Genomic DNA, 24,009 nt, shown 5'->3' on the forward strand with positions numbered 1-24,009 from the left:
GAGAACTACACAGTGAATTATTCGGAAGCTACGCAGCATACACAAGGGAAGTTAGTGCTGGTTTTAATTCCACTGTAGTGGTATTTTAGATATCAAAACCACTAAAGATACTAGTCTGGTGTCTTTTGATATCACACAAAGTAGGATACTGCTCTTCAGAGTCAAGCCAAAGCTGGGGGAAGGTTTTGAGCAAATGCTGTGAAAGATTAGTAAAACCTTGTGAATTGTATTTTGAAGCTTCAGTCAAATCAGAAGGTTACATTCTCAGAAGTGACTTCAAAAGTAATGGCAAGGCTCTGTTCGCTGACAGTTACAGGTCCAGCTGGCTCAGACAGCCAGTCACCCATCATTTTCTTAGTGAGCTGTATGGCTGATTGGTTTAATTAGTTTTTTTCACCTCTTCTGTGTATAGACTCTGTTGTTGACAATATAACTTAGCAAACAGCAATGTTTTTGCATTAGGCAGAATAGACTCCAGCTCATTCACCCATAACTTGTTTGTTTTGCAAGTGCAAAAAGGAAAGCAGAGATATTTGTGCTACTAAGAGTCCAGATATGATGCCATCCCCCACAGTAAATCTGGAGAATGAGCGGTCTGCTGTGCTTTTACAATGTCACTGGGGGCTCATGGGTTCAGATCTCCCTCAAATTGCAACTTCAAGCGTGAAACTGTTCCAAAATTCAGTTCTTTTCCCTGATGCTCTGGCACAGACTGAATGGGATCAACTGTTGCCCTGTAAAATGAGAATTTCTGGTATTTTGCCTTGTATTTCAGGAGATTTCACGACACGTGCGAGAATTGCTGGGGACTGAGGACCCTCTCTTCAACAGATCCATTGCCCTCCCATACAGAGACAACATGGGTCTCTTCCTGGAGCAAAAGTCCCGATCAGGAAAGAAGGCAGATGCTCTCACTTTCCCACGATTTGTCCAAGAAGCAGGACTGGAGCCCTATGCTGCAGTTCCTCCTTTGCGACGAGCCCAGGCTGGGGTAGGAGCAGATGCTCTCCCTGTGTCGCAGGGCACCCAGAGGCAGGATTAGAGACTCACATTGCACTTCCACCTTTGTAAGAAGCTAGCAGGGACAGCAGAATATACCTGGCAGTTTGTCCAAGGAGGTACAGTTCCATCTTGTCTCGATTATAGAAAAGGCCACTGCAGCTCTCAGCCATTTGATGACAGCAAACACAGCCCCACGTTGGCTCTTTTCTGCAATCCTTCGTTTGCTTCCAGGAACTAAGTGAAGCAGAAGCTATAAATCAGAGTGTACCACTGTCTGTCTTCTGCTTCACAGTTGATTAAAAACACCAAAACCCAATCGTAGACATATTTTAATTACCAGCGATTGATAACAACTTCCCTGCAGCTCAAGTGAATGGATTTCTCCCAGGCTTTAGTGTCTGCAGACTGGGCTCACTGTAAAGCCCACATGTAAGGTAAATGGCGTACACAATAACTGGTATACAGGTGCGGTGACAGCTGCTCTTGGCAATCGTAATTAAGCGAGGGGCCCAGTTATAACTAATCCCTGGCCTCACCACAGAAATGATTTCCTGTGAGGCAAAACCAGGCAGTAGTTTGTCATGGTAAACAGTAGTGAAACACGTGATAGATGACGGCACGAAGTATAAGAGAATACTGTAAGCTGAACTAGAGCACTTATGGGGAAAAAAAATGCTTTGTCCTGAGTGGATTTGGACAGAATATCCAGTTATGTCCTTTTTCCATGAAAGAATTATCACGTAGTCTGTGGCAGTGGGTGCATTATCACCAGCAAGGAAATATGAATAAGTGCTGATTAAAGCCTGGCTCAACAGAAGGAGTGCGCCTGACTAAATCCTTACTATTTTGTCTGGCATCAATGGCTTCCTTGAGATCCCCCCATGGTGGGGAGGGGGCGGAAATAGAGACCAGACCCAATCCTATTTGGTGGCTACACCATAGCCACTACGAAATAACTGTAATTTGGTTTTGTATTTCAGTTTTCTCTTGAAACTGCAACAGAAACCAGGGAAACTGAAGCAGTTGGCCAAGATGACTGTAATAAGCAAATTCAGACCAAAATAAAGCAAGACTCAGGCAGCCAGGGAGAAGCAAGTTCGCTGAGCAGTCTAGAGAGTGACACCTGTAAAAGCAAATGTGTATGTAGGGTTACTGGCTGAAACATTTTAAAGTGTCTAAGAGTGAACAATGCTCGTTCTTGCACCCCTGAGTCCCCTGAGGGGGCTGTGGTGAGATCTTAGCAAACCGTTCTGTCATGGGCTTTGTTATAGTTTATGAGGATTTAGAATCATAGTCAGCATTTTCCTCTGGGATTTCTGAGGACATGTCAGAAGCGGCTGTGGAGAATGGAGACTTGTCATCCAACGTTACACCAGGCTCCATTACAGCTGAAGTAAGAGATGTCTTGGTGACAATTAGTCCCCATTGCTTTGTAGGCCAGTCTCCAAAGGATGCCTGGTATGGTAGAGCAAGACGGCATCAGACAAGCTCACTCTTTTGTAGCAGCTGGGTAAAAGGAGGCTCTGTCAGCTGTGCAGCTCTCAGGTCAAACCACGGGAAGGCTCTGGGAAGGGGCAAAAAAATGGAAATACTTATGGGCAATAACAGTCCAAAGCAGCATGCTAATAATTTAATAAATAATGGTTTTCTTCAATGTCTGACTACGAGTCTCTTTCTTGGATCTTTGAGAAACAGTCGGACTCAGAGACTTGAATTGGAAGTGTTCCAGGCATTACTCTGCCACGTGGAGCTAAACTGAGCCTAATGCCTCTATAACAATCCTGCACAAGCAGGACTCCTTTCCCTCAAGCAATGTTCCCCCGACTTAACATCCTCAACAAGCTTCTCCATCAACTACCATAAGTTTGTTACCCATAAGGACTCTCCTCTCTAGATATTCCCGTAAGTTTTTTGGGTTTTTTTCTGCATCCAGTGCCCCATTCCTGATCAGTGGCTCGAGACAACCCTGATAAATAGCCAAACAGGAACCAATGTCAAAATAACTCAGAGATGATAGTCCAGATCTTTTATTGCTAAAACATCATCTAAGGCAACATTCCCCGGCACGTATGTGGTCCTAAGGGCAACACACAGTTCAGCACCTTCCAACCCAACAAGACAGCCCATGCTTCAGCTGTGGGATGAGGCACGTTTCAGAGCAAAGAGGAAGCCAGGACAAGCAGTGCCTCAGCATTCAGCCCTTTACTTACTCCTCTTGAGTCACTGAAGAGCCAAAACCTTTGTTGACAAAACTCTTGCACACAAACTGCGGTCAGGAAGTTTTCTGCTCTGCACAGATGGGGCAGCACTCAGGAGAACAGAGGTCACTGAGTAATTTCAGTGCCTTCTGGTGAGGCAGGCTCTGCCACGTGCTGCTGTTCAGAGCTGCGCAGAAAACGGCCACCAGCCATTCAGCATTGACTCTTATTTTCCCTGCAGGACAAACAAAATCAAATGTCAATTACCAGTGTGCACACAGGTGTGAAGCGATACTCTCATCTCCCACTCCTGTGAAGAATTGCATTGGCAATCAATCAGACTTGGTTTATTTGAAACCTTTGATCTAGGGTCACTTTAGGTGAGGAATGCTGAAATTAATAGTAACAAGTCTAGTATAGCTTGCTTTTTCTGTAGCTCATTCTCATCGAGTAAACAGGAGTCCTTTACAGGCTGCATATAAAGTCATATACCTGTTCAGCCATCACGGCATGATGAACACCGTAGCTCCTTTAAGAGCATTCAGCATCTGAAGAATTAGAAGGGCATGCAGAAGTGTATAATGAAGTTGCGATGGACAGAGATAGCAGTTGGCAATAGGAACAGCACGTCCATGGAAACAGAAGTTGTGCCTGAGGGAAGAGAAAAAGATTTTGGACTGTGTATATCTCAGCTCCTGCTCACTGACTTAGCCTCAGAGCTACTATTGTTTCATGAAGGGAAATGGTAGCTCATTAGAAACTGGTGGCAGGTACAAGGAAAGCAGTGCTCCCGAAAGACAGGGTGCCCCCCGGGGCACTAATCAGAGAAACTGGTGAAGGAGACGCATACTGCCTCATTTTGCCCACCCGCTTCTCGTGCATGACTAGCCCCTTCCACGCGCTCTGTGTCCTCTCCAGCTTTCGCTGTACGGTGGCAGGATTTCTCTAGGAGGGTTTTCTTCCCCACGCTGCACTCCTAACAAAATCACCATTCCAGACCCAGCCTTGAATATCCCACTGCACCATCCATGGCTGAGTCAACAGTTGCTGAGATTCATCCCATTAACATTTCTTATAATGCCTCCTTTCAAACAGCCATCTTAACCAGCTAGAAAGGTTCTTCCTGTTTGATGGACCCTCATTGCCTTGTGTTAAAGTTAATCCATGGGCCTTAACACTGCCAATGAAGAGATGGCCACGGTAGGATTGTTAATTTTGCCATGTAGTGATCTGTTTAAAAAAAAAGACGGGGGGCAGGGGAGAGGGTGTGTAAAAATCATCCCTTGCACTTTCTCCCCCAGTACAAATAGGTCATACCACAACTGCAGCAGCGCAGGGACACGTGGAGGTCCAGGTCCCTCCCCACTGCAGGCAGATTCCCTCAAGCAAGACCTCTCCAACCTTTTCCTCTCCTCGGCCCTCTCCAGCTGTATCCCCACTACTTGCCCGCCCTCCCTCAGCCCTGCAATCAACAGCCAGCATCACCCAGGTTTAGCCGATGGGGCAGAAACCAGGTTTAGCTGGTAAGGAGGAGGAAGCAGTTATCCTTTGCAGGATCTGCAAATCTTTTCCTTCCTTGTAAACAGCCTTGCCCATAGAAGAAGAGCAGCGTCACGTCTAGCCCCTCACTGGTCACCTCAGCAGGAGCCCAAGACTGGCCTGACCTCAGAGGCTGGGCACCCCCTGGGGTCAGGAGCAGGGGGTACAGCTCATGCCCCAGCACTCAGAGCCTTTGGGAGAGCTACGGCAGCAGCTTAAAGCGAGACATGATGCAGTGGGTTTGCTTTATTGACCGTGGAGACTGGAGGCTGCTCCTTTGCACCTTGTTTCCTGCACTGTCTCACAAGACGTTGTCTTGCAGCAATAATCTGAGGCCCTGGCAGGAGCGGGGTTTCAATGCCAGCACTGTGTTTGATCTGGGGCTCCCTTGACTCCTTTTGATCATGTTTTCAGGTTTATAGCCACAAAATCTACAACTTCCTCTAGACAAATAGAAAGCTGAAACTCTGAAGTGTTCCCCTGACTCCAGCAGTTGGGGACCTGGGGAAGCGACTAACAGTGACAAGGTTTGCAATGACGTTTCACAATAAAATTGTGAGAGGCAATAAGAGCTGCGCTCCTGCACAGTTCTGGCTTAGCCAGAGCACATGCGCCGTGCTCGCCCCATGAGGTCCCAAACAGCTGCAGCACGTCCAGGCTCTGAATGACGTGGTCCATTTTACCTGAGGAGGGGGACGGCGGTGACAAGGCTGTGCACAATGCTAGATTTCTGGGTGGCAGGCAGGCCGAACAATGCAGCAGATGGACGGCGTGTATGACTGGAGGCAGCAGAGGAATGCAACATCTGCTCAGGCCACCAGCTGAGCGTTGTCGTCACAGCACGTGAGCCCCTGCTTCTGCAGCTCTGCTGCGATAAGCAAGGAGAAAGGGACTGAATAGCCCACAGAACCAGCACAGGCGACCGACCGGCACCTCCGCTGCCACACGCAGGTGAAACACAAGCCGCTGCTCCCAGGCTGGGACGGCTGGCTGCCAGCCCAAAGTGGCACAGAGGGACTTCGGCTGCTGCCCATCACCGTTCCTACATGGCAAAGGACAGCAGCAGGGTGACACAGAAGAGGCAGCCTCTCTGCCAGGAATGCAGGGAGCTCAGCTGCCTGGCCCCAGTTCACGCAGGCTGATTTAAAGCCTTTAGCTGAAACAGCCGAGCCTTAGGATCTGGCTAGTTTTCAAGATCTATAAAAAGCCATTTAATAATCCCTGCTTCCTCTCTGCCCTGAGATGATTAGAATGAGGATTTTATTGTTCCAAACATCTCCCCGGAGGACCGTTCTCCCCACTTGTCTTGTTTCATGTAAGAGTTGGGGCAGTTGACAGTTTATATGCAAAGTTGCTGTAATGCTGCAAGTTGATCTCCTCTCCTGGCCGGCCATTCAGAGCCCAGCGACAAGCTCGTCTGCTACAACTGACCCTGCAGCCATGAAACAAGGAGAGGGACGTCTCCATTTCAGCACTGCCGCTCATTTGGGAAGATGTTTTCTCTGTTGGGTGAATATTTAAAAAGTTGGAGTCTCAGTCACCAACCAGGCTCTTGGCAAATGACAAAGAGAATCTTGAAGAGCCACAAAAATAGGGGGGACTAAACTGAAATGTGCCTTAAACTAGCCAGTGTTCAAGGAACAGGGTTAATGTCTCCACCACACTCAGATGGGACTGGTAAAAAAAAAAAGTGAACAACTAAATTAATGTTTGGTGAACAGTGGGTTTCCAATCAAATAAAAGTCTTTCCTACAACAGCATCCTCTGCTTCCCAATAAAAAAAAAAACAAACTGGTGTTTCCATACCTCCAATATTTTTGGCAGAAAAACATTATTTAGTGAGTTCTGCCTGAAGTGCTATGAAAAAAGTGCAGTTAAAAGCCCCAATTCCAGGCCCAGGCTGGGGAGCACTTACCCAGGCTCTCAGGGTGCCTGGTGGAAACACGGATACTGGACTGCAGAGCACAGCTCAGCATCAGGAGCACTCAGGCCATCTACTTCTCAAGGTGGCCCTTGCCAATAATCCCAACTTTCAGGCCATGGCCGTCCCCCAGGGAAGTCAGCAAACCATTCTCACTCCCACTCTGCCTGGGGAAACAGAGAAGCTGGCATCAGCCCATCTCAAGCCACGGTTTCTCCAGACCATGTGTGGTCCTACCTTCCAGGAAGGGTCCCATGCCATGTGTCCAGATAGCACATCCCAACCCCACTCCTTGCATCCAGACCAACTCCCACCCCTGCTCTCCAATGGGATTGCCAGAGAGACAGAGGCTGATGGCTGCAGCCTGGTGTGCACAGCATCCATGGGGCTTGGGGCTAGATCCCAGGGAGCATGGTGTCCCCATCCCAAAACACACCACCCATGCTGAGGCTAACTGTGAAGCAGCTCAGCAATTGAGAGCTGATACCTGTCAGACACACCAACCCACACGGTGGCCAAGGTCAGCAACAAGTCAGCATGAGGAGGCTAGACTAGTGACAGCAGAGGCTGCGGCTGACGAGGGACACGGGACAGCACTTGCTAGTGGAGGACAATTGCCTCAGTATAAATCATATAGACTAGTGGCAGGAACAACTCAGAAGCATTGGGCACTACAAGGTTTCTGGGATGAAACCCCGATTTGGTGCTAGAGACAATCTCTATTCCCTGGTTTTCTCAGGGGAAAGCTAGTCCAGATGATTTAAGACTGATTGACAGTGCGTTTATACAAATACAGATGTTCAGTAACTAACAAGCGTGGGCATAAACAGCAGGAGAGCTTTGTAACTGCGCAAAACCAGATAAAAAGCTAGCAAACTGTAGCATTGTGTAGGAACACCTATATAATGCTTAACTTCATACAAAGCTGGTGCGAACCAAGCAAGAATCTCCCTACAGAGACCTGCCACCTTCCCCAGTCCTCCCAGTAACACATTCATACCGTTTAGACCAACAACAGAATGACCAGTGATGTGCCTGTGTCACATTTTAGCTCAGTAAAGATGCAGTAGTTTGGGAAGAGCTTAGCACGTCAAGGTTTCCCCCTGACATGACTACGTCACCCAACCAGCACATTTTACCAACGGTGAGGAGCTCACTTCTACCTTACCTGAGGTCATGGAGAAGTTTGCAGAAGATGGCATGGGCACACGTGTTCGCTGCCAGCCCCTTGCAGCACCTCGTCAAATGCATCAAGGCCTCCTCACTGACTGCTTCATCAGCCTGAGAGGACTTGAAAGGCTCTGTAATGTCCCACACCTTGACCCAGAAGGACAAGCATCAGCAGCAAGAATTTAGGAGAAGGACACGACCGCCACCCACACAGCATCACAGTCCATCCCAGCACCTGCCAGGGTTGTACCTGCAGTGTGAGACCCCAGCCCTTCTCAGGGTTTCTCCTTGCAGACATGGGACCTATAAAAGTGGCTGGTCCCCACATGCAATGCAGTCGTTGAGAACAAGGTGCATCAGTGGACATCTGAACCCGTGCTGTCTCTGATGCTACATTTCTCCTGGTAAACAAGTCCCAGCTGGGCTTTGAAGCCCAGCCACCCACAAGCTGCAGGCACAGTACTTGGGACAGACTTCACTGGAGCTGCTCCTAGGCTAGAAGTAATGAAAAAAATCAAACCTTCAGCAAGTGGTTCAGTTTTCCAGTTCAAAGCTATTTTTGCATTCGCCTTCAGCTTTCCTATGGTCGTGGGCAGTGAGACCAGAGCCCTGGAGGTGACCAACCAGCCCAGCCTGGGCACTACCACAGCGAGTGCCTGGTTACCAGAGAATTGGACACTTTCAGCTGGGGAAACTGGCAGCGTGGGCTTTTCCAGAGCCACCGCAGCATCCCCCAGAGCCCAGAAGAAAGCACAACTCAGTCATGGGGTACGACCACCTTCACTGCAGCAGTCTCTGCTTTTTTCTGCTGGGTACAGCTGTGCCACCCTGAGAGCCAGCAGCTGGTTTAGCAGGAAAAAACTAAGAGGGCAGGAGCTGAACATGTCTCTATGCCAGCTCCTGCCCACATGTGTTCATGGGGAAAAGATGCTCTCAACCAGAAGGGCGACCTCTCCAGCAGGGGCAGATGGGTTGAATTTCCACAGGAAGAAAAAAAAAAAAAAAAAAAAAAAAAAAGGCATTTTGCTACCTTCACGCAAATTCTATCCACGATCTACTTCATCAGCTGGCCTGTACTGCCTAAAAGCAGATGCATGCCAAAAGCACACAGGGCCCAGGAAACCTGTATCCATTTGTCATACCACAAGAGGGGCATCCAGGACTGATGCTTGGAGAATGTGGGCTCCTCACTACAAGAGACATGGACACACTGGAGACAGTCCAGCAAAGGGCCACTACAATGACTAAGGGACTAGAGCATCTCTTGTATGAGAGGCCGAGAGCTAGGATGCTTCAACCTGGAGAACACTCGGGGCAGGAGGTGTGTGTGTGGCGGGGGGGCGGATCTTATTAATGTAAGTATCTAATGAGAGGGAATGAAGAAAAGGGACCCAGACTCTTTTTTCAGTGGTGCGCAGTGAAGACAAGAGGCAGTGGGCACAAACCGAAACATGAGAGTCCATCTGAAGACAGGAAAACACCTTTTTACTGGGAGGGTGGTCAAATTCAGGAACAGGTTGCCCAGAGTAGCCAAGTTGCCTCCAGCTGTGGAGATACTGAAAACCCAAATAGACCCAGTCCTGGTCTGCCTGTTCTAGGTGACACTGCTTGATCAGGATTGGACCAAAGGATCAAGAGGTGCCTTTCAATCTAAACAATTCGGTAAGGAAAAAACCCTCAAACACTAACACAAAAAAGTTGAGAGTGCCAAGTGCAGTAGGGAGGCTGGAACCCAAACCTGCCCTCAGACCGGTACATCACTACATATAACCTTCACCTTTGTGTGACCAACCCTGCGGCAGCAAACTCTCCAACAACATTAAGATTAACTCATCTGTGCTGATAGCACTGAAGGTGTGAAATAAGGCACTGGAAGCAAAGCCACTCCGTGGTGACACGCACTGTGCTTTTCAGGACATGAGAAAACACCCTGCACACTCACTTTGTGGGAGGTGTGATAAATTGCTCAGGGTTAGCAAACAGAGTGACAAAGTGCTCAGTGTGGGAAGGAAATAAACAGCCCAAGGAGAAAGAGACAGCTTTATTTAAGGAATTGAAGTGAGGTTTGGAAGGATGAAGCCAGCACTTGCCTGAGGACTTGTGTTTCTGAGAAAGTGCAATTCAATCCTTCCTGGAATAACACTCTCAGAGAAGAGAGCTGCTGGGGCCAGCAGGTTTGGGCCAACTCAGAGGGGTCCCTCCTTCCCCTCCATCCAACCCAGCAGGGCTCTGACCAGCTCCACGCCATGTGCCTGTTCTTCCCTGACAAAGGGATCTTCCAAGAGCTGCAAAGTGCCAGCACAAAGATACCAGCAGAGGCTGCTGTCCTGGCTCTCTGCAGGAGCTCATACAACACCTCTTTTTTTCCTGGGGTGAGCCAGAACAAACCAACAAAAAAAAAAAAAAATTAGCTTTAAGGTGCAGCTGGTCCTTTTCCCCAACACATTCTGATGCAGGGAGAACACAGTCCGGTAGGCTTTACTCCCGCCACTGCCACGACTGGTGATGCTCAAGCCAGCTTGAGTGTTACAGGGACCACTCAGCACTATCTGGTGGAGACCCCCACAGGCCTGACTGACCTGTTCCTCTTGTGAGAATAAGCCCAGGCACCACCCAGAGCAAACGTAACCTTGCTGTGCCCAGCAACTTCCCTCCGTAAACAAAAGTGATGCCTGGCTTACAGCCAAGTCAAAGGGAATCAGATTCCAAAAAGAATCAACCCTGGTGGATCAGTACCATGGTTTCGCTGGCTACACTGGAACAGCTGCCTTCAACCAGCCTGAATGTCACTGTCCCAGGAGCCACGGGAACCCACTGTCACTGACGAATGTTGATCATGCAATGAGTAGTAACAGAGTTGCTCTGTTGGCACTGCACTGGGTTTTGCAGTTTCCTCTTTCACTGGCAAGGTAACGGCCAAGCAGGCTGCTTCACAGGTGCTCAGTTCTTCCATCGGATTTGCTAAAAGAGAGAACAAGACATGACTAACACCAGTGCTGAACACAGATCCCTCAGGGGCCAAGTTAGTGAGTCACAATCCCCAACAAGGACAACTATGGCCAAAGGGTGCTACTTCTATCAGTTTCACCCTTCATTCCTACACTGAATGCAACCCCAAATCTAAGATTAGCTTCCCAGTAGGGATAAAAAGTATGTAGAACAGCCATGGCCTTACACCTAATTCACGGCCGTTTCTGATGAGAGTCTCTGGAAGAAAAAGTAGGTGTTTCTTACCACGTTGTTGAGAATGCTGTTTATCTTCTCTTCTTCTGCAGAGCCTCGCTCCACCTTGCACTTATATGCTGTCAGCTGGATGCGATCCTTTAGATCCTTGTACGTCTAGATAAACAGCAAAACCAGCACCCAGCTGAGTGAAGAGGACACTTACACAGTCAGATGGTGCCCTGCAGATGAGCTGGGCAGCTCTTCAATCCCCCCTCAAGTTCCCACCACAGCACAATTTCGCAGCACAAACGCTAGAAGCCACACACTGGCTCAACTTGGCTTCCCCTGGGAACCGTATCATTGCTCCCAAGCCACAGGGATAAACAAACCCCACCACACACAGGACAGCAGCGGCATGTGGCAGAGCGCAGGAAAGCTGGGGAGAAAAAGCAGGCTCTTGGTTCCATCTCTTCACGCACACAGCAAGGACCTACCTCAATGACAACATCATGGCACTTGTATTTGGTGGCAAGGTTCAACCGTGTCTCCACATCCTCCACCAGGCGCACATACTCCTGCAGCACCTGTGAGGGAAGGAAGAATGTCTCAGCTCTCCTCCTGCCTCATTCTCTCACCGCCGTCACAGAACCTTTCAAGGTCGCTGGTCACACAGACTCAACCCCTGCCTTCCTAAGGCAACAAGCGACCAGGACAAGACTGCTCAGGACCCCAGAGGCAGCAAAGCTTTGCTCACAAAGCTCAGAGTCCTAGGCTACCTCGTTCCTGTGGATTGGGTTAACCATTGCCACCCAGATTAAGCATACGCAAAGTTAACATAGCAGACAAAGGTGGCAATGCCACTCTCCTCTGCGGGGAGAAAGCTCCCAGACAACTCTAGGCCTGCTGTCCCTCTTGCAGTCAGTCCTAGGAGCCAGCCCTCACTACCACCCGCACTTCCTGTAGATGCATGGGTTGTTCAGCTGAGTGCTGCACCCACCTGGCAGAGCCAGCAGCTCGGCAAGCTGTTCTGCCTCTCTCAGCTAGGAAGCAGCTCACTTGGGGAATCATTCACACCCCAAATCCCAACAAAGAGCAGCAGGACATAAGCAGCAGTTCCTTGCTCACCTGCACAGGAGCATTGTTCCTCTGCAAGATCTCCACCACCCGGTGGAAGCCAATGGGTGCCTTCTTCTTGGTGTAGCCCAGCCAGTTCTGAAATGAGCACCAAACCCTACGTTAATCCTAAAGGGCAATCCCTCCAGCAACTAGAAAATGTTTTTCCCCAATGCCAGCAACATACGCCACACCACCAGCCACCACATGCACCACTGGCAGAGCCCTTCATGCAGCGGCTGGGCGCAGGTTGGCTGCAAACCCTTTGGTAACAGAGCATGAGGGCAGCCCCCTTCTCTGACCTTGTTGCTGCAGCCAAGCCAGGCCCAGCAGAGGTCTTAGGCAGGGAGAGGAGGAACGTATTGCAACACCCTCCAACAGAGGTGCTGGGCCCTGCTGAAATAAAACCAGTCTGTCCAGTAACTCCGGAACAAACCAGCTATCGGTAGCAGATATCAGTACTTGGAACTGACTCCCCAGCAGGGCTTTCCACAGCTCACCTTGGTGGTGAAGAGGGCATCCACATCATCCCAGGCTCGCAGCTTGGCACGAGCAGCCAGGGCAGTCAGCACGTACTGCTTATCAGGAATCTGCAAAGCAGAAAGCTGCAGTCAGAGCACTAGCACAGCTCAGACGGCCTGTGCGGGTTGGACAGGAATGGCATCTGCCCCCAGCCCTGTCAGGACTCACACCAACAGCCAGGCAAAGAGGTGAGATGCTGCCTGAGACCAGGACTAGCACTGCAGAGAGCAGGAGGTGGCAATTTGCAACTGCTGCTGCAGCCAGGGTGCACCCAGTGAAAGCCTCCACGTGGCTCCCCCACTTGCCTTTCCAAGCCTCCAGAATGGCCCTGCTCAAGGAGGACGCCATGCCCCCCTCCCTGACTCAGTGCTGAGCCCCTCAAACCCCTCCTACCCACCCGCCTCGCTAAATACATTGTGACTGCCCACATTTTCAGCTAGTGCTGCCACAACAGCAGGAGACTCACATACCTTAAATGTTTTCTTCAGGTTGGTTGGGCTGCTGAATGTTCCCTAGAGAAAGCAGACAAGTCATTGCAAACTCATCAGGGCAGGCCACGGGAGAGGTTCAGACACCTATTGTAAGGCATATGCCTCACACAGGGTGAATCTCCCCAAGTTTTTACTGCTTTTTGCTCATGTCAGTGCCACAGGAGGAAACAGCTGGCAGAAGAGAGCAACTATCCCACCCTATTAGCTCTCTGGTTTGGTTTCCCCTACATCCTCAACTGGTGCATCTCCAGCACTTCCAAGACCACCTCACCACACACCTCAGCCTCATGGGATTAAGGGCCAATTCTGGCTCCTTGGAGCCAGAAGTAAAAGACAGTGGTTTCTAGGAGGCAACTCCCTGACAGGCTGTACCAGGCGGAACGTCCCATTTTAGAGAACAAAAGAAAACAACAAACTGGTCCCCAATGGACAAGGCGAGCCAGGTTCCTCTAGATCTCTCTGAGGGATGAAATATGACCTCCCTCCCCTTCTTTCCTTAACATGCTCCAGCTTAACCACTCCACATATTGAGGCTATGGGGATGAGATGTAACCCTTTCTCTTCTGCCACATCATCCTCACCTCAGCCTCTGTGTAGTGGTAGAAACAGGAATAGAAGAGGGTGGTCACTAGTGGCATGTTGAGAATTGAAGCCTTACGAGGATATTTCCGAAATATTTCTGACTGCCCAGCAGTCTCCAAGTGCCGATCATTGGCCTGTGGAAACAGGAAGACAGAGGGTGAAGATGAGCCAGGGCAACTGCCTGACCTAGCTGTGGGGTAGAGACCTGGCGAAGCGTGTTGTGATAGCAAAGGACAAGCACAACCTCGACACGCCATGAAGTCTCAGGAACGGCACTTCACACATGTGCCTGGCATAGCAACTTGGATAGCAGTTAAACTACACTAGCCATGGCAGGCTGGTTAGATCCGAAGTGGTATAAGTTAGGGACAGATAGAGATCTCACAGCTAGTCCCAGTCATCTCCTGACCATCAGGGAAGATTTCATACCTCGATGATGATCTGTCGCTCCAACAGGGTATAATGGTCTTGGATGTGGGAGGTATCCTCAGCTGAAAATGGCAGCCTGGCCAGACATGGAGGAAGGAGACACTGTCAGCAGCTCTTAACACAGTACACTTAGAAGGATGCTCTTCTCCACCAAAGATGCTCCCCACAGACAGAGAGAGATGTGGGGAACACCTCCCATTCTCCCCAGCCTGAGTGGCTAGTAGGTACTCAAGGTTCTGCCTTGCTGCCCTCTCCAACTGGCTCTCTCCTAGACAGGCTCCAGAGAAGGAAAAATAATGTGGCATCTCTCACAGAACAACCTAAAGCTGACGCTACCCATTTCCTCAAGTGCTCAGGTACCCAAGCTTTCATCCTTCACAACCTGAAGGGTCAATGATCAGAAGGTCCCTGAAGCCTCTTTGCCTCCAAGCAACAAAAGCTGCTGGACTAATGATCACCACAAACTCTTCCTCTCTGGACTACATTCTGTCCACAACATCCCCCTCAACAACCCGAAACCAACATCAGCTCTCGAACTACATAAACTGTGGCACTAGGACAGAGGTCTAATTTTCTTTTCTACCACTTTCTGTGAAGCAGCCACATCCCTCCCACCCTCTCGCATTTTTTCTTACCCAATGCAGCCTTTCAGAAATTCCCTCCTTTTTTCTACATCTTGGATGTTCAAATGCTCCCGGTACTGGGACAGCTGGAGGGAGAGGGAAAAGAAGCACAGCCTGTCCTCATGGATTTGGGAGATACAGGACTCCAGAGGGCAAAATGGGGATGCAAAGCTCTTGCCTGACTAGCAGACACCCTGCAGCCAGCATCCCCCTGCCCTACACTCCCTCTTCACTGAAGGAAGGGAGCTTCTGCTCCTGGGAATACTCACAGCAACTTCCTCAGCCCTGTCTAGGAACCTGCAAAAGGGAATGAGCAAGCATTAACTGGGAGGTAGGTTCCTAGCAGCCTGCTCAGCCCCACCACAAGGCTGGGCAAGAGCCTCACCTGAGCAGATCCAGAAGCAACTTCTGCTCACCCGTCTCTTTGAGGAAATGGATCAGATGACACAAGGCCACCTGCCGCACCTCCAGCTCCCGAAACAAGATCTCTACAGGAGACAGAGATATGTAGAGGTGGGTAAAGTAAGTTAACACTAGCAAGACAGAGGGAGCTAAGCATGGTGCATGGAGCTAGAAGCCATTGGCAGGATTCAACAACTTTACCCCATCTCAGAACACAGTCTTGGAGGCTAGAGCCCAGAAGAGCTCATTCACTAGGCTGACAGGGATGACTAGGCTGAATTCACAGCAATGTTCTACCCCTACAGATTCTTTTTCATTCACCCCATCACCACTACCACTTACCACTGCTTAAAGCTCCTCTCTGGGGCCTTTGTGGGCATCACCATCCCCCCCTCCTGTGTTACACTCACTGAAAAAATATTTTGTGCTCAGTAAAGTAGCAATACCCTAGATGTTCTCTCTGTGACTTGCACCCAGCAGAAGAACTAGCTCCTCTTCCCTTAATTGAAATTCACTATAAAAACCCTGGCCCCAGTCACACTTACCTCTCCTTAGCGTCCGTTTCAGGAATATCAGGACCTGTTAGCACAGAGAGGCAGCTCTCAGCTGACCAGATCGGTCTTCACCAGAATTAAGACAGACAAACAGCAAACTGGTCAAGGCCTGGGGAAGCTTTTGCAAAGGGCCTCTGAAGACACAGCTCTTAGAGTACTGAACCGAATTCTGCTACCCACTAGACACAGGACAAGCAGTGAGCCAGGGCCACAAGTGCCTGGATATCTGCCTAAGCTCTGGATCTTAAATAAGTGAGACCAAGATTTACAAAGAAAAGCCTTTCCACAATTGATCCGAGGGCTTAAAATACCTGGGTAAGGGAAACTTAGACACAGTCCCATTTGCTGCCAGATGCTTTGGAAGCCAAATAAACTGGAAATGCCCTTCAAATCTTCTATGCTGCAATCAGCAGATTAAACCTTAGCCTTCAAGAAGCTGCTGCAAAGAATCTGAAGGATCAGGTTCCTTGCTATTAACCTGACATGAATCCTGCAGAGTGGCAGGAAAGCCAGAAGGAATATGGAACTTCCCAGTCTTATGCTTTGACATTTTCACTAACTGCTTGGTTTTAAGGGAAGAACAACCACCCATCTTACAAGATTAGGTGGCCAACTGACTGCATTCACACAAGCACCCTCTGTGGGGTCACCCAGGAAGTCCCAGCCCTATATGTGCCCATCAGGACTCACAGCTGTAATGACATTCCCATCATGCCCTGCTACAGCTTCATCCAAGAGCACCAGCTTGTCCTGCAGGGAGCGAAATCTCTCTAGAGAGCAGATCTGGAGACAGAAGAGATATAAGTAGGCATACAGGACATCAGACAATCCCCAGGCTGAACCAACCCCCAAGGTACTACCTCTTCTTCCCCTACCAGCCCTTAAGTGACATGAATAACCGTCCTCCCAACCACCAGAGAACTTCTCATTTAGCTGAAACCATGTGCTGCATGATCCCTGGGAACCCTTGTCCACAGGGGCTGCACAGTTAGCCTCCACTACCGCCCAGGCTAGGACAGCAGTCATTGTACATTCAGCACAAGCACCCTTGTAACAAGGCAAAACTTCCCTGCACACCACAAACCACTACCTGACAGGACAAGAGAATGCTCCTCCTTTCCATGGAGGAGACCAAAAAAGTAGAGTTGTAAGACTCTTCCTCCCTTCTTCTTACCCCTTAATTGTGGCCTCTCTCAGCCTTTAGTTCACCTCAGCCTTTGAGGAGACACATGCAGAGTAAAACCACAAGCTCACTGTGTGCTCACTGCAAACTGAGGCAGCTGAGATTAAGATTCCAACTCCAGCATAACCAAGATTGCTTCTGTTTTCCTCCCTCTGTTTACCACCAACTAAGAAGGGAACTAAAACCCCACACCCTTAGATTTTTTCCATAAACCCAGCCCCAGGGAGCAGAAATGGTAGAGAGGGACATAGCAGTACAGATACCTTCTGTCAGAGCCTAGCTGAGGGGACAACTCACATAAACAATACAACAAAACCCTCAAAGTCTCCTGCTGCTCCTGAGCTAGTGTAATCCCAGCACTGCCACCTGGCAAAGCACCATCCCTGCTAGATGCAGAACAGCCAGGAGCACAGGGAAGCCTAAAGCAGTTTAGGACCACCCACCCTCCATCTCTTCCAAGCAGGTGGGAGTGGAAAGTCCTTACCTTGCCCCTCTGCATTCGCCTGACTGTGTCTTTGGGGTTCCAATCACTGCTGTAATCCTGCCACAAGAGAAATAAAGAGCTCTTGAGCATCAAGAGGCCAGATCATGCCAGCAGCCCACAGGCTGCTTTCCACTTGTGCTGGATCAGAGTAATGGCCCCGTGTAGCTTCTCAGACTTATCATTTAGCTGCTCCAGGGCAGACGCTAGTAGGATGTGTCCCTACAGTGTTCAGGTGCCGAGGGAAGCTAGAGGCTCAAATGTTAACACAGAATCTTTCTATTGCCTCAGTAAGGTCTGTCATCATATCCTTTATAAGAAGTGCGTTTCAACGGGTTGTCCCCCTTACAAATTAAAGCTCCAATGTTGCTTTCAGAGGGACAAACAAAATACACACAAAACTGACAAACCCAAAACCGAGAGGGAAGGAGCCAGTTTCTTGTTACAATTCAGACAGGCTGGTGAGCCATCCACAGCAACATGGAGAATGCAGGGACGACAGCCTCAGGCAAATACCTGGGGAGTCTCGCAGGACTAGTACAATATGACAAAAGCACCAAAGCCTGTAGTGAGACCATGTTAAGGTAATATGTGACTGCTGCTACAATGACCAAAGTTCTTCCCTGCAGCCTGCAGACACTACGAGCTGGAAGCACTGGATAAAAGTGGCGGTGGCCTGAGCCACTCCTGAACTCAGACTCCAAGACGACATCTAAGTTCTTTGTGAGGCACTCAAGCCAACAGTTGTAATTCAGCCTTCTGCCTCAAAAAAGCCAGAGAAAGGGAGTAACCAGAACCAGCTCTGAGGACATTGAATTTTAAAGTCATTAAAGATTTACTGAAAGCCCAAATCTAAAGAAAAAAAGGGCTGACCCAGTCCTGTCAGGGGACCACTGCACTCGAGCCTCTCAAGTCAACGTAGAGCCAAGCGTCAAATGTCCTGAGCACCAGGGCTCCCTCCAGCACCTCTGGCCAGAGGCAGCTCCTCAGCACGTCACTGTCAAGACACTGGTTCAAAGCTGCCACTAACCGTACCATCTTTTTTCCACCTCACTTACAATACTCCTGCCTGCTTTTAAGGGGCTGGACAACTTTTCTCCTTCCTGCTTCACTGCCACTGCAGGCACAGAACAGAACACAGCAGGGCACACTTATTTCTCCTGCTGTGCTTTCAGGAAGTGCCTGCCTGTTAGGCTATGTGATTAATGGCTAATCAACATAAACACACCAACCTGGTGAGGATCAGATGGCCAAGGACAGGCGGAGAAAACCCAGTAACCTAATCAGTGCAATCTGAGCACACTGACTTGGCCACTCCTTGCCACCATCAAATGAGACAGATTAGGTCATTATCTGTTGCGTAAAACCCTCCAAGATGAGTAAACCAAAGAAACTTTCTCCAAATGCCATGCAACCCTAAAGAGGCACAGGACTTAGTATGAGATGCAGGAGAAAGAGAATCCTGGGATGTTTTAAGACGGTTGTGTAAATGTGTGAGGCTTATTACAGAAGTTTACAGGAAAGACAAAACGCAGGGAAAGGGATGGATCAAAATTAATTGGGCAGGAGTAACCATGGGGAAAATAGAGGGAAGAGGGGCCATAGGGTGCCAGCCAAGTTTAAACAAGTGGCTAGTTAGTGTGCTTGTCTCACTACGCCCTGCAATGCATCACTGCAGTCTATCTTACATTCTCATTAAATTCTACATTTAACCAGCTTCTGTGTGGGTGGGTTCTCTATTCCAAGCGTATATGTTTGTACGAACGCTAGCTAACTTCAACCTCAAGCAGCCAGTGAGTAGAATAAGCAGCCTGAGTACTAGGTACCGGAATGGGACCATGAACCCTAGGGGCTCAAGGGTCCAGGTGCCAGCAACTGGACGAGACTGAGGTCTGGGATACAGCTACAAAAAAACCCTGTATGTCTAAAACCAGCTGTTGGAGAGACCCATAGAGTGTGTGTATGTTCCACTAGTGGAATTCAATCCTGATCAGACAGAAAGGAGGCTCAGGATCAGGCTTAAGTGTTGTGTGTTTATGTGTCTGTTGGTAAACGCATTGGTTTCTGTCTGTGTTAATCAGTGTGGGCAGCTGTGTTAGTATTGTGCATGTCTGTATCTGCTGGGAATACGAGCTCAGTCCTGGGGACGTGGAACCACAACCTCACACCTAGTAGAAGGAATCCACCCAGTCCCAAAATCCACTAGATTCTGCAACAACCAATGCTGCCTATCTTGGAGAAGAACATTCCTGCCAACTGGAACTCCACCTCTGTGCAACTCCCTCTGTGCTGTCCTGGTGATTCATGAACAAGAAATTTAGAAGCCTTTAAATTTAAAAAATTTTAAAAGCACATGTGATACCAATTTATCGGACCCAGCATAAAAGCCGCTTACAGGCAAAGCAGTATTTAGAAATCCTTTTCACAAAGACCGCTGAGCCATTCATTAGAAAGAGTAACTAAGACTCCCAGCAAAGCTCCCCACTTCTGAGAAAAAACAGAGACCACCTAAATTACTCTGAGGCTGCATTTTGCATCTCTGTCCTATTCCCTGCATTGCCCTCTGCTGTCTGAAATCGTGATTAATCACTTCCCATGAAACCAATAGAGTAGTAAAGTCCTCCTGGCAGCACTCTGACCTCAGCACACTACCAAACAGGCTGCTCACCTTGTACTCAGCTTTCGGTCTGCGCAGCTCTGGGGCATAGTTTTTAACTCCTGTGTCAGAGAGGGCTGAGAAGGAAAGGCAAAACTGAGTAGCATATCAAAATCCTGATTCACACCCACTTCCAAAACTACCTTTTTCTTGGTTTTTATGGTTAAAGACCCAAGCTCAAGCACCAAATGGTAATACAAAGTTGCTCTCAACCCAACAGTCATCAGTTGTATATAAAAAGATTACCCCATACCATCATGACAACTCTTTCGCTTCTTTGCTGAATGACTTTCAGACAACCCTGAAACAGTTTCCTTTTCTGCAACACAAGGAAGGTGACACTTCCCCTTTTTAGGAAACGCTTTGGTTTATGTAAATCTGCACCCCTCCCAAAATGAGGAACGGATTCAAAAACTTACCATCTGAAAGGGACTGAAAACTTGGAAGTTTGTTTCGTCCTGAAATCAAAACAAACACTCATGAGAGACTTTCTTCACCAGCAGTATCTCTTGCAGAGAGAACACAAGCGTAGACTGCAAGCCAGTGCGCTGCAGCTACGCCACCGCAGAACTTGCCACTCTGTACAGTGATTCACACTACACCGGCATAGCTGGGGCTCACCTGCTTGCAGTTTAAGACTTTGAAGTTGCCTGTGGCATCACAAGCCATATCACATCCCAGCCCTATCTGCCCGCTTGTTGCTGAGGCCAGGGGAGGTTAGAGAGCCTGAATTCACTCATCTACCTGCAGAGCAGAGGCTCAAGCACACAGTGCTGCCCAGGCCATGGCAACACGGACAGCTGCATTCACCAGGGCAGCGATATAGATGCCTTTTATTATCACTGTATTGTCAAAGTTGAGAGTGAAAAACCACCCCAGAGAAAGAGAGAAAAAGTAAAAGCTGGTCTGTTGTCTGGCTGTGAGACAACAGAGCTGAACTTCTGCAAGCTGCTTAAGTCTCCCCATGGCCTGCTGTGCAGTTCCCCCCATAACTAGCTATGCTACCACTGCTGCTACCATGCGTTTGCTGAACCAACTATAACATCAACAGCAGCCAGCTGAGCTCCAAATAAAGTATAAATAACCTGTCTACAATAACATGTCTACAGTACTGAAGATAAAATAAGGGCCACATGGGTCCAGCCAGTCCCTTTGTGGCCTGCTCTTTGCTCATGCAAACGGGTTGCTGTACAGTGCTGCGCTCTACCTTGCTGTTCTATGGAACCTGCCTTTTAAGAAGCCATAATCTCCAAAGCCTCCTCCCATATCACAAGAGTATGCGATCTTCTGCACAAGACGGTATCCAGCTTCTGACCAGTGAGAGATACACTCCCCCACTGAGGAGAGATCCAGGCTTCCCTGGTTTGCAATACACTTAAGAGAAAACGATTTACGTAAGATAACACAATTGCCTCTTGACACTCTTGAGGGAGAACTCATTTGTCCACATTGTGTATGAGGAACCTCACCTTTGAATAGGCTGCTTAGGGAGTAGGAGGAAACTTGTTTGGGAAAAGCTGCATAGGAGGAAGAGCCCTTCTGTAGACTGGAGTCTCGGCCCTCCAGTGAGCTAGTGCTGCTGGAGGCTGTCTCTTTGATTGACCAGGAGATACCTATGTGCAGACAGAGGTCATTTATAGCAAAGAAAGAGAAAACCAATAAAGAATGAGCTTATGGCATGACAGGAATGTTACGAAGTGTATCCTGGTCAGTTCTGCACTAGCACTTCCTCATAACTTTGGCCCTCAGCACTAAGTAGATGCAGCGCACAGAATCCCAATCTCGTGTAATACTGCTTGTTAAACAGTTGGGCACTGTTGTGCAGAAATGGTGGATTTCAGCAATATTGTACAGCTGGTTATGCTTACCCCATGCAATAACATACAAATGTTGTTGCATGGGGTAAAACATACTCCTTGCTCTCAAGGTAAAGAGCAAATCACAAGAGCATAAGAACATACCTCCCTGAGCAGTGAAAAACTAAAATAGTTTTCCTCCCCAAAGGAAGGAGGAAAGACAAAAAGACAAAACAGCTACCGATGTGCATATGCTGCTGGCAACAACGCATATGTCTCCGTCCTGCTTGTTCGAGACACATTTTTCCCTTCTTTTCACACAGCTGCACAACATGCACATTTTAGGACAGGCAAAAAAGCCGATAGGTAGAGACCTTGGGTGGGAAAAGAAATGGCCTGAACCAGAGGAAGGAGCTACAGCATAGGACAAGAACAGACTCTTTGAAGGTCCTCTAGGTGATCCAAACGTAAATTTTCACTGTTCGGCACTGGCTAGCAAATGCCACACATTTTGTGGGTCACAAACTCCAAAGCGCAGCAGACAGCATTGTGTGTGGGTCATAAGCTCACTCCCATCATCACTAGAAACTCATTTGCTTAGTGCTTTCCCTTTCAAACTTCAAGCGTGAGAGTCAGTCCATATACACACAAAAACTTGGAATATCTCCTTAAAGTGCTGTGGGAACAAAGCACAGAGAACTTTAAATGGTGCTATTTCAGTTAGCAGTGTGAAGGAAATGATCACCTAGAATCCTGCAGGCCAGCTGAGCATGATGACTATCAAGCCATAACCTCCAAAATATCTGCTCTAACATATCTAATATCTGCCCTAATCAGCTATATTTTGGGAAAACCAAAATGATTTCCCTCCGCTTGTCTGCATTCCTCTTCTTTATGTAATTTATCCTTCTGCTAGTTCTTTTTTCAGTGGATCCACGCAGGTAAATCAAGTGGCTGACAACGTGACCCGAGGAGACTAGAATTAGACTAGATATGCAGGATTAGATAGCAAGTAGTACTCCTGACCTCGACTAAACGACATGACTTATGTGGTAATTTTAAACTCCCTCTGTCTCAAGGATAACTCGCAGTACTTCTGCACTTACTTCCCACAGGTTCCCCGCTCCAGCTGACCCTCTCAAGGTCGTCATCATCATCATCGACGATATCCCGAAGGCTATTCACTGCCCGTTTGGATTCCTTTAGCTACGGACAAAAGAAAGAGCTTGTATAAAGACCACCAGTGTTACAGAGTGTGCATTGTTTCCTATTGCCTTCAAGCAATCTCCCCCACAGAGCTCTGAATACAGCTTCTTTGGCTTCCGCTGCCTCTTCCAGAGAAGATATTTTATGCCTGTAGGTGTTCAACTGACACAGCAGCCCCTTCCTCACCGCTGGGAATCTAAAGGCCACTGACACGGGCACTGACAGCTCAACCCGCAGGAGATGCACTTTGGTGCAGGGGCGAGGAGCCATCGTCCTAACGAGATTTCGGGTTGGCGACCGTGAGGCGCGAGGCGGGAGCCCTCGGTGGCCTCCACACAGGGCAGGAGGGCGGGCACCCACACCACCCACGAAGCACAGACCCTTGGTGAAGCGCGGGGCCGAGGCCTGGGCTGAGACGGCCATAGAGGGGCCTGCCCATGGGTGGAGTGTGTGTGTGGGGGGGATACACTTCACGCTGGGCCGCGGCGGGCCCGGGGCCGAAGCCTACCTGCGAGAGCTCATCATCCTCGTCGTCGAAGGTGAAGGCCCGGAACTTGGAGCTGTGCCAGTACTCCTCCTCGTCCGCCCTCGCCCGGCTCATCTGCAACGGCACCGCGCGCCGGCCTCAGGGGAGCGGCTGCCTGAGGGGGACCACCACCCCTGCTCCCGTGGTCCCCGGTCCCGCCCGTCGGCCCCGCCGCCCCCCGGCCCCACTCACCTCTCCCGCGCCCGGCACCGCCACCGGCAGGGCACGGCTGGCCAGGGAGGGAAGGGCGGGCTGCTGCCGCGCAGGGCACGCCGGGACATGTAGTCCCCCCGCCGCCGCCCGCCCCGCCGTTTCCCTCCCTCGCGCACTACGAGTACCGCTATGCCCCGCGCTGCCGCAGCGGACGGACTACAAGTCCCAGCGGACCGTGCAGGGCCGTGCGGTGTCCGGAACGGGCGGCTAAGGGCCAGGCTGCCGGGGCGGCCGGGC

The 24,009-nt window shown here is 49.4% G+C and overlaps 2 protein-coding genes across 6 annotated transcripts; both read right to left on the minus strand.

Moving 5' to 3' along the window:
- Positions 1–2,220: 2,220 nt before the first annotated feature.
- NOXRED1 (NADP dependent oxidoreductase domain containing 1) lies at positions 2,221–8,128 on the minus strand. The gene is given in 7 exon segments (XM_074586815.1): positions 2,221–2,566; positions 3,213–3,437; positions 5,423–5,481; positions 5,483–5,607; positions 6,655–6,827; positions 7,829–7,977; positions 8,081–8,128. Coding segments are annotated over 7 exon segments (1,071 nt in total). The 3' UTR covers positions 2,221–2,274.
- Positions 8,129–9,294: 1,166 nt separating this feature from the next.
- Positions 9,295–23,928, minus strand: VIPAS39 (VPS33B interacting protein, apical-basolateral polarity regulator, spe-39 homolog). Of its 5 annotated transcripts, XR_012586784.1 has the most exons (21): positions 23,752–23,877; positions 23,542–23,634; positions 22,934–23,033; positions 21,501–21,644; positions 20,451–20,489; positions 20,044–20,108; positions 17,379–17,435; positions 16,402–16,494; positions 15,703–15,736; positions 15,141–15,243; positions 15,025–15,052; positions 14,768–14,841; positions 14,133–14,208; positions 13,703–13,837; positions 13,101–13,142; positions 12,609–12,698; positions 12,121–12,207; positions 11,490–11,579; positions 11,065–11,169; positions 10,567–10,791; positions 9,853–10,197 (listed from the first exon to the last, which is right to left on the minus strand). XR_012586784.1 is itself a non-coding variant. In XM_074585380.1 (20 exons), the coding sequence occupies exons 2-20, from the start codon at positions 23,632–23,634 to the stop codon at positions 10,771–10,773; spliced, it is 1,476 nt and encodes a 491-aa protein (XP_074441481.1). In that variant the 5' UTR covers positions 23,752–23,928; the 3' UTR covers positions 9,295–10,770. The 5 variants fall into 5 exon arrangements, 4 of the variants coding, with proteins under 4 accessions (XP_074441481.1, XP_074441483.1, XP_074441482.1 ...); XM_074585380.1 differs by having other exon boundaries at positions 9,295–10,791; positions 23,752–23,928; XM_074585382.1 differs by lacking the exon at positions 21,501–21,644 and having other exon boundaries at positions 9,295–10,791.
- Positions 23,929–24,009: the final 81 nt, after the last annotated feature.

The sequence above is a fragment of the Larus michahellis genome, chromosome 4, assembly GCF_964199755.1.
Source record: "Larus michahellis chromosome 4, bLarMic1.1, whole genome shotgun sequence".
Classification (NCBI taxonomy): Eukaryota; Metazoa; Chordata; class Aves; order Charadriiformes; family Laridae; genus Larus; species Larus michahellis.

What these genes read in the sequence shown, in the direction of transcription:
- VIPAS39 (XM_074585380.1), bottom strand. Translation starts at nt 23,634, where the DNA reads ATGAGCCGGGCGAGGGCGGACGAGGAGGAGTACTGGCACAGCTCCAAG. An exon ending in AGGATGATGAGCTCTCGCAG is followed by an intron (nt 23,034 to 23,541) that starts GTAGGCTTCGGC and finishes TTTTGTCCGTAG; the next exon opens with CTAAAGGAATCCAAACGGGC. An exon ending in GAGCGGGGAACCTGTGGGAA is followed by an intron (nt 21,645 to 22,933) that starts GTAAGTGCAGAA and finishes GTCTGCACATAG; the next exon opens with GTATCTCCTGGTCAATCAAA.